This window comes from Hydra vulgaris, chromosome 12 (genome assembly GCF_038396675.1).
Source record: "Hydra vulgaris chromosome 12, alternate assembly HydraT2T_AEP".
In the NCBI taxonomy this organism is placed as follows: domain Eukaryota; kingdom Metazoa; phylum Cnidaria; class Hydrozoa; order Anthoathecata; family Hydridae; genus Hydra; species Hydra vulgaris.
In genome coordinates this window covers 84,087,501-84,103,690 of record NC_088931.1, presented here as the reverse complement: position 1 = coordinate 84,103,690, position 16,190 = coordinate 84,087,501, and the positions used below count along the sequence as shown (strand labels likewise).

General features: G+C 28.5%; 1 protein-coding gene across 1 annotated transcript in view; it reads right to left on the bottom strand.

The window, feature by feature from the left end:
- The window catches only part of LOC100214516 (peptidyl-prolyl cis-trans isomerase E), a 29,702-nt gene continuing 13,512 nt past the window's right edge, over positions 1 to 16,190 (bottom strand). Inside the window, exons 8-9 of the mRNA XM_065814736.1 lie at positions 401 to 467; positions 1 to 325 (exon numbers count right to left, since the gene is read on the bottom strand). Of these exons, the coding sequence (XP_065670808.1) occupies positions 257 to 325; positions 401 to 467 (136 nt within the window). The 3' untranslated portion in view covers positions 1 to 256. The remainder of the gene's footprint in view (positions 326 to 400; positions 468 to 16,190) is intronic.

Here is a 16,190-nt window from a genome sequence, read left to right as displayed (position 1 = left end):
TTTGTTAAAATCTAGTTTTAGAGACGTAGATTCTATATATTTTATTCAGTGACACCATGAATTTATAAAGTGAGCTAGTAATATATAATCCAAACAATATATATTGCTAATAAAATCAGTTTTCTTTGTTTTTCATAATTTGAAAGCATACTTCAAAGTGAAGATTGCTGCTTCAAATGACCATTTTAAAATTTGTTTATGAAAACGGTCCGATTGTTCCGCGCACGGTTTCGCACGCTGACTCTATGCTTACAAATCATTTCAATTCGCCGCAATCTTCAATCACCACTTTTTTTTTTGGTTTTCCTGATTCTTGACCAACATTCTGAAAAAACATTTTTATAATTTAAAATAAAAACTCAAATTGTTTATTCTCTAAAAGCTACTGTTAAAAATATACCTCTATTTTACGGACGGTATCTAAACCTTCAACTACGTTACCAAAAACAACATGCTTTCCATCCAACCTATCAAAAAGAAAATTTACTTAAGCTCAAATCTTTAACGATAAACTTTTCGTGTTTATTGACAAGAGCCTAATCTTTGAAGTATTTTTGAAACTTAAATTTTTTTTTTCATATTTGCAAAGATGGATATAAAATAAGATATAAAAGCTTAAGATATAAAATTTTTTATCATAACAATAATAATTTTTATGTTTTTATTATATATTTTTAGTTTAATAACACTGTCAAATTCATTAAATGATGTAGTTTTCAAAAAGTAAAAACTCTTTTATTTTTTAAACAGAAAATCAATAATGGCGGAAAGTAAGTTAAACTTAATCATTAAAAATAATATTTTTGAAACAACATCACCTAATAAAACAATAGCAAAATTGAAATGGCTGCATGTAGAATATGGTATTATTTTTTGGCTCGCAATCCTTTATACATTTTTTTTTTCTTTGCATCAGTTGACATTTCTCTTTCAAACCAAAGTCTTCGAAAACCTTCAATACTCTTTTGCAGGTTAATTATTTTAATATACAATTTTTTAACAGGTATATATTTAGTTAAGATTAAGCAGTGATGTTAGAAACTACTATTTTATTTAAATCTTCTAAATTCCAATTCCCGTGACAATTTCAAAATCCTAATTTTTCCATTTATATTTATGTTTATCTTTCTAATGTTTATATCGATTTTTTAAATTCCGAAATAATTATCCCTCAAAATCTCAATAATTTTAAGGAATATTTTATTCAAACTTCACATGTTCGTTTACAGCCATCACCAATCCAATACCAAAATAATAATTATACTATAAAAAAAAAAACCTTTTCAAAAAATGTCAATTTCATTCTTAATATATGTAAACCACTCAGGTACAGCGAATTCAATTAACGGTCTAGTAAAAGTTGTGTATTTAATTTTTAGTAATTCAATGATAAACATTACCATAAACGCAACCAAAAATTAAAAGTTAAATTGAGATTAAACATTAAATTATCATGTTTAATTTTAAGTTATTATGTTTTGAGTTATAGTTATTAAAAAAAAATTGAAAATAGAGAAACAAAATTAAAATGTTAAAAAAAATAAGTTCTCTTAACACCAGTTTGATACAAACTTACTACTTTTTTGCTTTTAATTTGATCACTTAATTCTCTTTGGCTCACATTTCTTTAAATATATATATATATATATATATATATATATATATATATATATATATATATATATATATATTTTTTTTTTTTCTGCATCTGTGGACATTTCCCCAGAAATTTATCCTTTCAAACCAAAGTCGTCTAAAACCTTCAATACTCCTTTTCATTCATCTTTAAAATGAATTATGATCGATTTCTATGGTTTCCCTGATGGCAAAGTTTTTGCTAATCTTGACTATATTTGGTAACTTTGACCATATCTTAACTTTGACCATATCTTAAACCATTTACTAATTTGATTCTGGTTCTTTGCGTATCGACATTTATTTAACAGAAATCCTCAACCATTTAATTAAACATGGGTTGAAGTAGACATTATTCGAAGAAGGATTGTATTGAAAGGGTTGTAACTATTTTGGCCTTCGGACCAGTAGTTGCATCAATGTTCTGTATCTCGAGGGCAAAATTTATGGTGCTCAAGCGAGTCATTTGTGTTGATGAAATGAAGCAGTATTGCGCATAGCTTTTTTCATTGCATTTCCATTGGGAAGATTTGATCTATTACCATACCATAATAATTTTGGATGAAATTAATTTGGAATCATAGAACCATTAGCATTTATTATTTTAAGTTAACCTTTTCCAGAAACTATTTTAGTAACAAATCTTTTCTTCTTTGTCAATTAAATCATACAAAGATAAAAAGTTTTTTTTATCTTTATACTATTTAATTGACAAAGTACAAGAGTTTTCTTAGCATTTCTGCACATGTCTAATACATTTAGACATTATTAATACTGTGTTTTACTTATGGTTCAGATATGACAATATCAGTAAAAAAAAATAAAATAAAAAAAGAATTACTTTTTCTAAGAACTTTGTATTTTTCAAATCACTCCATTGCATCAGAGGACATTTCATGATTTATTAGACAGTGATGGCCAATTTTTCATAACTCATATTCAAATGACTCTTTAGTATTCTCCTTGCATCCTTGATTTAACTACCAAATCAACACACTTATTACCAGGTATCTGCACTTGTTAGTGTACATATCTTTATAGATGATATAAGATAATTGATACTTGTTACTAAATATACTTACATATAATTGTTACTGTGATGTTGTTATTATTCTATTCAAATATTTTGAAATTGCTAATGTTTTAAATATTATGTTTTAAATATACATTTTATATGATTACAAAAATCCACATTTAGTATTGTATAATAACAATTGTTGGGTTATACCTATTTAAATGATTATTACTAATAATATACTAATGACACATGTTTTACCCCATCCACCACTATAAACATTATTTGTACGACTATTAAAACATAAAATACAACTCCTGCCAACCCTCATTACTTTGACAAATCCTGATAAATTTACCAGTTTAATGAGTGTTGATGACAACTGAATGATTTTTATTTTTCATCTTGTTTATACAAAATGTTTTATACAAAAATCTTGTTTAACTTATAACTTTCTATTTAACTTTTTTAAATGTAGAAGCCATCTATTTGTATATGTAAAATATATTTGAATAAAACCTTCTTGACAAGTTTCCTACTTTAGAACAAGAAAGGAAACATATATTAGGTTTTTTTCAGAAGTCCATACAGTTGGGTATTTTTGTATATAATCCAACAGAATAGAGACTGTTGATTGATAGTTCAAAATAAAGCCTTAAATGTGTCCTTTTGCACAGTAGGAATATTTTTGTTTCTGTATCAATCCAACATTCTGTTTATTTGCAAGAGACTTACAAAGACATTAAAATGCTGCTTAGCTTGATAAAGTATACAGAACACAACTGGACTATTTGTGCAGACCTAAAAGTGGTTAACTTTCAATATGGTCAGCAGAAGGTTTTTCTGAATTTCCATCTTATCTTTACATATGAGATAGTCAGGCAAGAAAGCAACACTAGATTCAATAAGAATGGCCTAAATGCAACACTCTCACATCCGGCATGCCAATTATTGTGAATGAAGCCATTGTTAGCAGAAATAAAATAATTTTTCTGCTGCTATTTCTTAATTTGGTTTCATGAAACAATTTGTTAAAGCACTGAAAACCGATAGTGTTTGCTTTCAGAGTATAGTTAAAAAATTGCCAGGTTTCATTAGAGAGAAAAAAGCAGGAGTTTTTGATGGGCCACAAGTTCGCTATCTTATAAATGATAAAGAATTTTTTAAAACAATAGATAGCAAGGAGAAAACAACTTGGTTGTCATTTGTGGATGTTGTAAAAAACTTTTTTGAAATCAATAAAGTTGAAAACGGATTTAGTCAATAGAATGTTAAAAGCCTTTTGTGATTGGATGTAAAATTTTGTGATTGGATGTAAAATTTTGTGATTGGATGTAAAATGAAAATTTCAAATTTGAAATCATTATATAAATAATCATCTTGACCAGTTTCCGGAAATCTTAGAGATGTGTGTGAAGAACGAGAAAAACGATTCCATCAATATCTTAAGACAATTGAAGATTGTTACCAAGGACATTAGGACAAACGCATGATACCAGACTACTGTTGGAGCATCTATTGAAAATACTAAGGAAAACTTTATAAAAGAGAAAGCAATAAACAGAAGTTTCTTCCCAATTAAATATTTTTATTTAAACTATGTCTGCAATCTTTTTCAAAACTAAAGATTACATTATTTTTTTATCCTTGAAAAGTTTTATAGCAGGATGATATTAATAATTGTACATAAAATTGCTATAACTACTTTTTAAATATCTCTTAATACTCAAATCATCATCATCACCATCATTTATTACCTAAGCATTTATGACTTAACTCAAATCTGATTTACAGAAAATTTACCTTGAAAACTTTTTCCAACTACAACTGTAATTGTAAATGAACCAAAAAATGTTAAAATTTTTTTTTTTGCTGAACTGAATTTTCCTTGTCTTGCATATTTTAGTGGCCTGCAAATATTTTATGAAGTGTTTCACCTCATTTCCCTGTAGAAACTAGTAATCATTTCCCCACAGAAACTAGAATCTACTAAGTACAAGATTAGGCCAACCATCCAGTTGCTGTACAATAGTAATATTTTGATATATTACTTATACAGTGAGCAAAAAAATTAATCATGCAGCCAATAGAAATTAATAAAAATGCATTTTTCTCAAAAAGTATAAACTTTTTTGAAAAAATAATTTCACCAAAAGATAGTGCTTAAAAAATACATTAAAAATCATATGTTTGAAAACAAAAAATTTAAATTTGTTATATTTAAAAAAATAAAGAACTAACTTTATTGAAAATTCCTGACAAAAAAATTAATCATGCAACAAGAAAATTGGAATGGTAAGTATCAAAAATTATATTATATTTAATTATATTATTTATTTATATTAATTTAAACTATATATTTATATTAATTAACTTTCCAGCAATGACCAGCATTGAAAATATAAAATCTAAAAGAAGCTAAAGATCTCATTCGATTGGACTTCGTGCACGAGTAATTGGGTTATGGCAAGATGGCCAAAGCCAAAGATCAATAGCTAAAACGCTATGTATATCGCCTGCAACCATTTCATCCATCGAGGAAAAGTTTAAAAAAGTTGGAAACCTCGAAAATCAACCTGGAAGAGGACGCAAACGAAAGACTATGGCGCGTCAAGATCGATCTTTGATCAAAAGATTTGAAATTAATCCAAGATCTTCAACAACAGCAGCAAAAGAGTTGGAGGAGAGTTTTGGATTGTCTCTCACACCGCAAACAATTAGAAATCGCTTGCATGAAGCGAATTTACATGGACGAACACCACGCAACAAGCCGTATATAAGCCCAATCAATAGAAAGAAGCAGCTCGAATGGGCAAAAAAGTACGTGGATAAGCCACAAGAGTTCTGGGACTCAGTCATTTGGTCTGAGGTTCAATTTATTTGGCTCTGATGGAGCTGTAAAGATATGGAGGAACCCAGGAGAAGAGCTTTAATTGAAGTGTTTGAATGCCACAGTTAAACACGGTGGCGGTAATATTATGGTCTGGGGATGTATGGCAGCGAGCGGAGTCAGGAAATTGGCGTTTATTGATCATAGAATGGATCAATATTTATATAAATCAATTCTGCAAGATAATTTAAGTTCATCTGCAGAAATTGTCGGGTTGAAAGATAAAATTATCTTTCAACACGACAATGATCCTAAGCATACGGCTCGTTCGGTCGTTGAATATTTAAAAGTTTCAGGGTTCAAAATGCTCGAATGGGTTGCTCAATCACCAGACTTAAACCCAATCAAGCATCTTTGGGCTCACATCGAGAAAAAATTAAAAGATCGGCGAATTTCAAAGAAAGCCGATCTGAAAAACTTAATTTCGAGTTTTTGGTCGAAAATCGGGTCAGATATTACCAGAAACTTGGTAAATTCAATGCGTAGACGTTGTTTAGCCATCATTCAATCAAATGGTGGACCTACGCGTTATTAATTTTATATTGATTTTCTTTATTTTTAATTTAATTTAATTTTTTAAATTATGCGTGTTTAATTTTTTTGCCTTGGTTTTTTGATTTTTTATTTCTTTTGTAATTTTTTGTAACTTATATTACTATTTTGTAATTTTTTAGTTCCTTTTTCGATAAATTCATATATAAATTTTAATTATTTAATATAAAAATCATAAATTTTAACTTAATTTAGTTTAAATTCAGTTTTAAAAAGTTTTTACTATGGTGCATGATTAATTTTTTTGCTCACTGTATCAAGTGACTGCAGAGAATAAATACAAATTTTCTTGTTTTAGAAATAAAAATAATATGCAAAAGAAAATGAAACCATGCAATGTTGAAACACTAAAGCATTTCTTGTTTAAGCAAAATCTGCTTATTTAGGCGGTTTTGTAATTACAGAAACAAGTGTTGTGAAAGATTTATGACTCTCCAAGGGAAATGCAAATTTATATGTATTAAAGGAACTGAGATTCTGGTGGAGGATCTAGAATTTATCTAAAATCAGGAGTTGTTACATAAAATCTCTTTTCTAATTTATGACTATTAATTGTAGTCATCTAACCCCTTCTCTAATTTTTTTTAACTTTTTTAAAATTTTTATTGCAGATAATTTAAAATTCTTCAAAAGGATCAACATTTACCTGGATCAGAGAGAAGAATGGCAATAACACGTAAGATTGGGCTTGAAATAACAGTTGAAAAAAGTATTAAGTAATAAAAAATTGTATTTACTACTATCAGAACAACTTGAGAATCAGCTATAACTGGCCATTTTTTATACCAAGTGTCAACTTTGAAAAATCAAAAGCTTAAAACTGTCCCAATCCTATTTCTGCAAAAATGAGTTTTCTTTGAAAAGGTTTGAAAAAAAAACGACACTTTTTTCTAAACTAACAGGTGGCAAACCAATTGAATAAAGTTTAGCTGAAAATTCAATATAACAAAGTACTCAAATTCTTATACAATTCTAAAGCTATGGAGCTTGATGTAAAGAATGGCAACAAACAAAGAGTAAAAGCTCTGTGTTCAGTAAATTTTTGCAATGATATTGTTTGATTGGTTGAACACGTCATTGACCGAGGCAACCAAGGTGATTCTGCCAGATTATACATGATAGAATAGATGATATATAGTCAAAGTAAACACTAATGTAGCTGGCAGGCTTCTGAAGGTCTAAATAAATATATTGAACTGATATTGAAATGCCTAATTTTTTGAATTAATTTGAAAATTTATTTGAGTTTGGGTCAATTGCAAACTTATATTACTGCTGCATGCTAAAGTTTGTAACCTTTTGTTTTTGATTAAAAAATAAATTTATAATCAAAGCTTGGATGAAAACCCCTTAGTTTTTTTTATATTCAAAATGTTTAATAATAAATCCAATATGCAACCAAGATAAACAAAGATAAATTGATATATATATATATATATATATATTTATATATATATATATATTTATATATATATATATATATATATATATATATATATATATATATATATATATATATATATATATATATATATGAGATATATATATATATATATATGAGATATATATATAAATAATCTTTTTTTATACAAAATCCATACTCTCAAATTTTGAGATTTTTTGTTCAAATTTTTGCTTAAAAACCCTGTGAAATACTTTTAGAATCTTTAAGCAACTTTTAACAGAAAAAAGGTATTTCAAAATTAATACACACTAGGGTGCAAAAGTCTTGAATCCGCATAAAGGCAAATTGAACTAAGTGCAGAAATTTAGATTATATCTGAAGAAGGGTACTAGTGTGATAAAATAGTGAAAAGACTGAAAAGTCAAGTGTAATAAACACTAACACAATTAAGAACAACAGGGACAAACTCGACTAAAAAACGTGCAGGAAGACCAAGATGCACAACAAAGATGGAAGATAAACATATTGTAGTTATGAGCAAGCATAATAGATGACTTTCAGCTACTATGATTAAAGAAGAATTGAATAAAGAAAAACTCCAATATCAGTTGATATGGTCAAAAGACAACTACATAGTGTTGGACTAAATGGTCGTATAGCATGTCAAAAACCTTTTTTATGGCATGTAAATAAACAAAAATGGTTTAAATGGGCAAGAGACCATAATCGTGGACATTGAATCAATGGAAAAAGGTCTTTGGGACTGATAAATCAAAGTTTGAACTATTTGGAACTAAAAAACGTCTATATGTAATGCACTTGATGAGCCATCTACCCTTCATCTTCTAAGATAAACTCTTACTTCCGATCTTTCTTGGAAACCATATATCAAACCTATTGCAAAATTAGCATCTGCTAAGGTTGCATCTCTCTATCGAGCTCGACACTTTCTTATTCCAAAATTCTCTTGTGCCATCTACTAAAATTCATTCTCGTGATACTTGTCATTCAACTGGGTCTCATCCTTTTTCTGTGGCTGTTCCTAAGTGCTCCAAAAACGCTTATTCGTCTAGTTTTTTTTCTCGAACATCAGTTCTTTGGAATTCGCTTCCTTCATCTTGCTTTCCTGATTCATATAATTTGCAGTCTTTTAAGTCGTCTGTCAATCGTTATCTTGCTCCACAATCTTCATCTTTTCTCTTCCAGTAACTTCCAACTCTAAATAGTGGTTGCTTGCAGCCTTGTTGGAAGCAAAGATGTTTAAAAAAAAAAAATGTCTGACAAATGGTAGGTTAATGATATTTGTTTGAGTTATTCAGTGATATTTTTAAAAGTTTTTCTCATAAAGGCTTTGTCTTTCAACAAGACAATGACCCTAAACACTATTCTCAACTATAGTCAAATTATTTGAAGACAAAAGAAAAGCAGAAAGTGCTTAAAATCATGACTTGGCCTCTTAATCATCTGATTTAAACCCTATGAAGAAACTATGGGATAAGCTGAAAAGAAGGGAGAGGAAGTTTGATTTCTTTTAAGGTAGGAGATTATTAAAACAATTAATGAAGTGAATAAAAAATAAAAAACTCTGTACATAAAGTTAACAAAAACTTGATTTGCAAGTGATTGGATAGCTTTCATAATTCAAAGAGATGAGACAAGTTTAATGGCTTGATTTTTAACAGTTTTAAGAGCGTCTATCTTTAAAATAAAGTTCCACTAATTCACCTTTTGTTACAGAAATATTGTTACAATTGAGTATTTCAGTAAAATATAGTATACTAGAAAATTCATGGGTTCCCGTGGCACCCGCTTTTAGCAATCTTTTACACTTGTAAACGATAATTATTTTGAGAAGTGAAGAAGGTGAAGGCAAATAAATCTTAAATAACAAATATATATTATGCATACTTAATGAGTGTTTATAAGTGAAAAAAAATTAAAATTAAAAATTTAAATTGACTTTAAACAAATTCTAAAAATAAAAATTTTATGATGAAAAATTTCATTAAAGAATTTCTTTGTAAACTATATTACTTTTGAGTCCCTAATAAAAGGTGGAGAGAAAGGAGGAGGAGGAGGGCATTTAATAATATTTGGAAAATTTTCCCACCGACCCACAGAAGGCCATGGTGTGCCAAAAGTCAAAATGATTTTTATTCAATTTTTGAATAAAAAACTAAGATTCAATGAATGTAACATATTGATTTACATAAAAACATAAGGATTGTTAATCAAAAAATGCGCCTTCACTAAAAATTTTTTTATTTTAAGTTGTCACCCTGAACAATATTTTAGGCGGTCAAGCACTTTTCTAAAAAAGTTAAAAAAAATCTTTTTTTTATATGTTTTGCCAGGGTTAGGGTTAGGTAATTTATATTACTACGAATTTGAATTGTAGTTTTAATACATATATTGGCTATCAATTGGCATTTCTGTTTATCTTCTTGAACGTATTTGACAAATTTTATAATAAATCAAAGATAGTGTGTTTAATGGTTGAAATAATTGTGTTTTTTTTTTTGCTAATACTATGCTTATATTTTTTTGGCCATGTTTGGCCAAGATTTTTATGGCTGATATTCACTGAAAAAAATATATTTAATGAGTTAAAAACAGTTTTGGCTGCAGATACTTGCAGATGTAGACTAAAATAGTATACACAAATTTATACCGTGGCAACTGTCAATAAAACATTTTTTTTTATATTACTATATATTCGTGATTATACAAAAACCCTATATAAATAGGTTGCTTAGATATTGTTAGTAAAATAATTGCCAACTATATCTAACTTATATTAGATTATGCAAAATATATGAAATTTTATATATATATATATATATATATATATATATATATATATATATATATATATATATATATATATATATATATATATAAATATTTTGTATTAGAAATTTTTTAATATTATATATAAAAAAATTACTAATACAAAATATTTTTATATATATTGATATATAAAATTATATTGGTAATTATATTGTTTTTAATAAAAACATTGTGAGAAAAAAGATTTACTGGACTTTCTATTTGTTTCACTGTTCTGACTATTTTTGAATTTATATATATATATATATATATATATATATATATATATATATATATATATATATATATATATATATATATATATATATATATATATATATATATATATATATATATATAATAGGTTGACTTTTCTATTTTTAGAATAAATAATAGTATAACAATGAAGTACCATTTTATATACAACTGCATTAGATCCAATAATATGTCTATACAAAATCCAACAATTTATGATCAATTAGTTGTCAAGTTAGACTTAGATGATTCTGAAATTATAAGAAACAAATTAATTGCATTTTTAAAGAACTTGAAGTCTCATCGGAATGATGTTAGCCGCAAAGCTGCAGCATTTGAAAAAAAATATGCAAAATGGTTGGATTCTGAATATATACCTTCTGCATATGTTCTACCTGCTACTCCAACAATTGTCACCACTCCTCTTGGTAGGCCTACTTTAAATTTTGATGAGTCTTTTTTGAGATCTAAGTATAGAAAAGTTGCTGAAATGGATCAATACTCAGCTAGCCAAATATTATTTGCAACTAAAGTCAAATTTGGAAAAAATAATAAGCCTAAAAAAGCCAAATTAGCAGAAAAATTGTTAGTGGATACTATATCCTCATCTTATACTGATGAAGCTTTGACCCTTATTTTAGATTGTAATTTGACAAAGGCATCTTATCAACTGATGAAAAACAAAGCTGATGAAAAGGAATATAATCTCTACCCAGCATATAATAATGTTAGTGGCAAAAGATTGATGCTATCCTAAAAACATTGATGTAACTGACTATACTGCAGGTGTTCTACTTCAAGATCTACTGGATCACACTACAACAAGGCTTTTGGAGACACAGACTGGTGTTGCAAATGCAAATGAATATAATTGAGTAACTCTAATATACAAAGCTGGTTTTGATTGCTCAAGTGGGCATAGTATTTATAAACAAACATGTAATGATGATGAGTGTACTAGGAATCTGAAGAGCGAGGAGTCTCTGTTTATTACATGCTTTGCGCCTTTAGAGCTCTCATCTATCTTCAATGATAAAAAGATTATTCTTTGGAGAAATTCTAAACCATTATCTACTTTGTACTGTCAGCCTTTGCGATTTTAATTTGTAGAGTAAACTGCAGACCTTCTTCGTAGTGAGGAATTGACATTTAAAAATGAGATCAAACAGTTAACTAAAACAAGCTATATCCTACTTAATGGTAAGTTTATTGATGTTGACCATAAAATTAAAATAACTATAGCTGATGGCAAAGCCCATACTGCATCATCAGATGTAACTGACTCATCACAGTGCTGCTCTCTATGTGGTGTTAGTCCTAAAGAAATGAATGATATTGACAAGGTATATAGCAAATATTTTGTGCATAAGTATATAGGTATACGCTTATGTGTATATATGCATATGTATATGTGTATATATATATATATATATATATATATATATATCAGGGGCTATTCTAGACTGTTTTCGATAGCGTCAACCATATTTGGGCGCCGAACAAATTAAAATTTGAGGACCTTTCTTTTTTGTTTTTTTACATTTTTACAGCAAATAGTGTTTGTTTTGCAAAAAAACCTGTTGACTTTCTGTTCAAGTTTGCCAGAACGAGGGGGTTCTGGCAAACTTTCCGCTGCCCAAATTTTTTTCCTAGAATAGGCCCTGTATATATACATGTATATATATATATACATGTGTATATATATACATGTGTAAATATACACATATGTATATATATACATATGTATATATATATATACATATATATATACATATGTATATATAATTACATATGTATATATATACATATGTATATATATTAAGGTGGTTCTAAAAACAACTTTTTCTGAAAATGACTGCTGACACCCCCTGAATATGTTGTATATAATTAAAAAAATGCTAGATTTAAGAAATTTTTGAATAAAAAATATTTTAAGGGGTTGCTACCGACCCTCGAACATTATATAGGTCCCTAATATTATTAAAAAAAAAGTTTTTCAAAAGTATGTCATGTTGGGTCTCAAATGATGCAAAAATATATAAAAATTTCAAAAATATGAATCATTTTATAATTAAATTTTTATTTTAGATTTTAGTAAACAAAAAGTTACGTTTTTTAACTAAAAATGAAAAATAGGGAATTTAACAAGATTTTTTTATTATAATTTTTTTTATCTGTTTTTTTATAAAATGAATATTATTTTTGAAATTTGTATATGATTTTGCTTTGTTTGAGACCCAACATGACATAATTTTGAAAAACTTTTTTTTTAATAATATTAGGGACCTATATAATGTTCGAGGGTTGGTAGCAACCCCTTAAAATATTTTTTATTCAAAAATTTCTTAAATCTAGCATTTTTTAAATTATATACAACATATTCAGGGGGTGCCAGCAGTCATTTTCAGAAAAAGTTGTTTTTAGAACTACCTTAATATATATACATATGTATATATATTATTATACACATATGTACATATGTATATAATAAACATTTGATATGTGTTGTTACAGTTTAGTTTGTATTCTTGCAGGTCCAAGATACGTGTTGTAATATTAATATCTGCTACCTAGCAGTTGAATCATGGATGAACCAAATAGTGAAGATAGTGATTTCATTAATGATGTGATCGGTTTGCTACAAAAAGAAGAAACAGTACGTAAGTAGCTTTTAAAATAAAACTTAAATTCTAATTTCTATTGGTCTATTCCATAAAGTGATAGGCCTAGGCCTTCTCCTGCATAAAGTATTTGACAATATTAGCTCAAGCTTAGTCGTTTACAACATTTAAAAGGTATAATAACAAGAAATAGTTTTGAACTTTTGGCTAGACCACAAAAGACTAATAAATTTCTCTCATAATTTATCCATTAAAAGTTAGTCTATAAAAACAATAATAATACCCTAATATTTTTTCAGGAACTGAGCGGACTATGAACTACCTTGGAAGATCAAATATTTTGAACAGCAATGATGATACAGGAAATCAAGCTTTTGGACTATTGATAAATGAAGCAGAAGTGATATTTAAAGATGGCCTAGGTATTGAAGACGTCCTACAAGAAGAAGTCATCCTCTCTGTCGACGAAACAGATTTGAATCAGCCCGGGACAAACCATCAGGATGTTTTATGAGAAGGAGATCAACCTATATCTATTATTGATTGCTCTCTATACTTAAAAGATAAAGAAAAACTGCTACAAATATTGACAATAGTATTGATTACAATAGCAATGAAGAACCTGATGACCCTAATGACCCAGATTTTTTGTTGTTAGATGATGAGATTATGCAAATTAGCCTTGAAAATGACTCAAATATTGGCCTAAATAAAAACGATGCTTAAAATATCGAAAACAATTTCCAATGCAGACCATTTAATTAACAACCTTGCAAGAAAACCTTAAGATGACTTACAAAACTATGCTCAAAATATCGAAAATAATCCCAATGCAGACAATTTAATTTGCCAAGAAATTGCAAGAAAACCTAGAGAGAATTTGTGTTCTGTTGAGGTACTTAATGATGAAGGCAATAATGACAAGAGAAAAAGAAACAAGCAGTCTGATAGATCTTCTTGGGATGTTAACATTCACAAGAAACTAAGAATGACAGGAAAAAAGTACTTAGGCTATAAAAAAGTCAAAATTGATGGTAAAATTACAGTTAAATGAAGTGAAGTAGAGCATGAAAAAAGAAAAATGGGACCTGTGTGTAACTACAAAATTTGTAAAGCAAATAAAAAACGAAAATGTACTGAAATATCAGAAAAGATGAGACATGATTTATTCAAATTTTTTTAGCAACTATCTTGGAAAGAAAAACAAGTTTAGATCCGCAACCACGTGAAGAATTGATGTACAACAGAAAACTGTTATAGACAAAATAAGCAGGAGGTCTTGCTCATTCAAATACTACTTAAGTCCTACTACTGGTGATTTAAAACCTGTTTGTGAACAGATGTTCTTGAATACCCTTGGTATGAAAGAATGGATGTTTCAAAATTAGGCATCAAGTACAGTTGTGTCTTCAGACAACAAGGAAGCACAGCATTCAGAACAAGAAGATGGTGCTATTCTACCAAAAAATGTCATTGAACAATGTGGATGTAGAGAGAAAAAAATACCACAAAAGTAAAAGGTCAATTCGGAATGGTATTTTCGGAAAGTTTACCAAAAGTCCCATCTCATTATTGCAGAGCATCCACATCGAAAATGTATTTAGAACCATTATGGGATACAAAAATTGATTTGTACAGATCATACAAAGACTTTTGCATTTCGCACAATAAACCATATGGATCCCTTACTATATTTATGCAAGTTTTTAAAGAAAAAAATTTATCCCTCATCGTTCCCAAAAAAGATCAGTGTGATACTTGTTACGCATTCAAAGCAGACAATGTTTCAAAGGAAGACTATGATCAGCATATTACTGAGAAAAATAGGGCTTGAGCTGAAAAAGAACGGGACAAACAGAAGGTAGTTGATGGTGAAATATATTGCTTGACGACAGACATGGAATCTGTTAAGTTAACCCCCATGACAAAGGCAAGTGCCTTGTATTATAAGACAAAGTTATGTTCACATAATTACACTGTATATAACTTAGCTAATAGACATTGCAAATGTTACTGGTTTTCAGAAGTAGAAAGGGATTTATCAGCCAAAACATTTTCCTTCTGTTTGGTTGATTGTTTGAAGGAACATTATCTATCATCTTGCTGCCCTATTGTAGTATATACAGATTGTTGCACAAATCAAAATCATAACCAATTTGTATCAAATGCCATTCTTCACTTTGCCGTCCAAAATAATATCAATGTAACTCAGAAATACCTTGTGAAAGGGCATATGCAAATAGAGGGAGATTCAGTACATGCGAGGATTGAAAACAAATCAAGGGAAAGGATATGTACCTACCATTTGAGTATGTAAAATATACAGAGGCCCGGCAAACTCCCTTCCCTTATGCGGCTGCATACTTGAAATATGACTTTTTCAAGGATTACGACTCAGTTCGTCCAGGAAGAATCAGAGTGACCCATGTGTCGTTGATGTTCGCTGCTTCCAGTACTTACCCACAGGAACAATTCAATACAAATTATCTTTTGATGGAAGTTTTGTGGATTTACCTAGAAGACCAATCAAAGTTAAAAAAGATGAGTCACCTATACAACTATTTAAGGAAAGGATTCCGCTTCCATACACCAAACAGAAACATTTACAAGACTTGAAGTATGTCATCCCAGAGAATTACCATCACTTTTATGACCCCCTTTCCTTACAAGAAATAATTTTGTGAAGACAACTGCAGGTGTTGGAGAACACTTAAAAGTTACCCATTAGAACACCATAGAAGATATATAGGGTTATGTAACTGTTTAGCGTTACTATTTTTTAAAAGACTGCCTTTTTACAGTTTTATATGCCTTTTAGTTAATAAATTGTGTCCTTTTTCATTTTAGACAATGCAGTTTTATTCTTGACTTACCCTCTTAAACAACACTTATCTGAGACAAAACTTTAGGTCAATTCCACGTATCTTTAAAAATTGCTCATATTTCAAAGTAAAAACTTATTTTAATCAAATCAACATTTTAAATAAA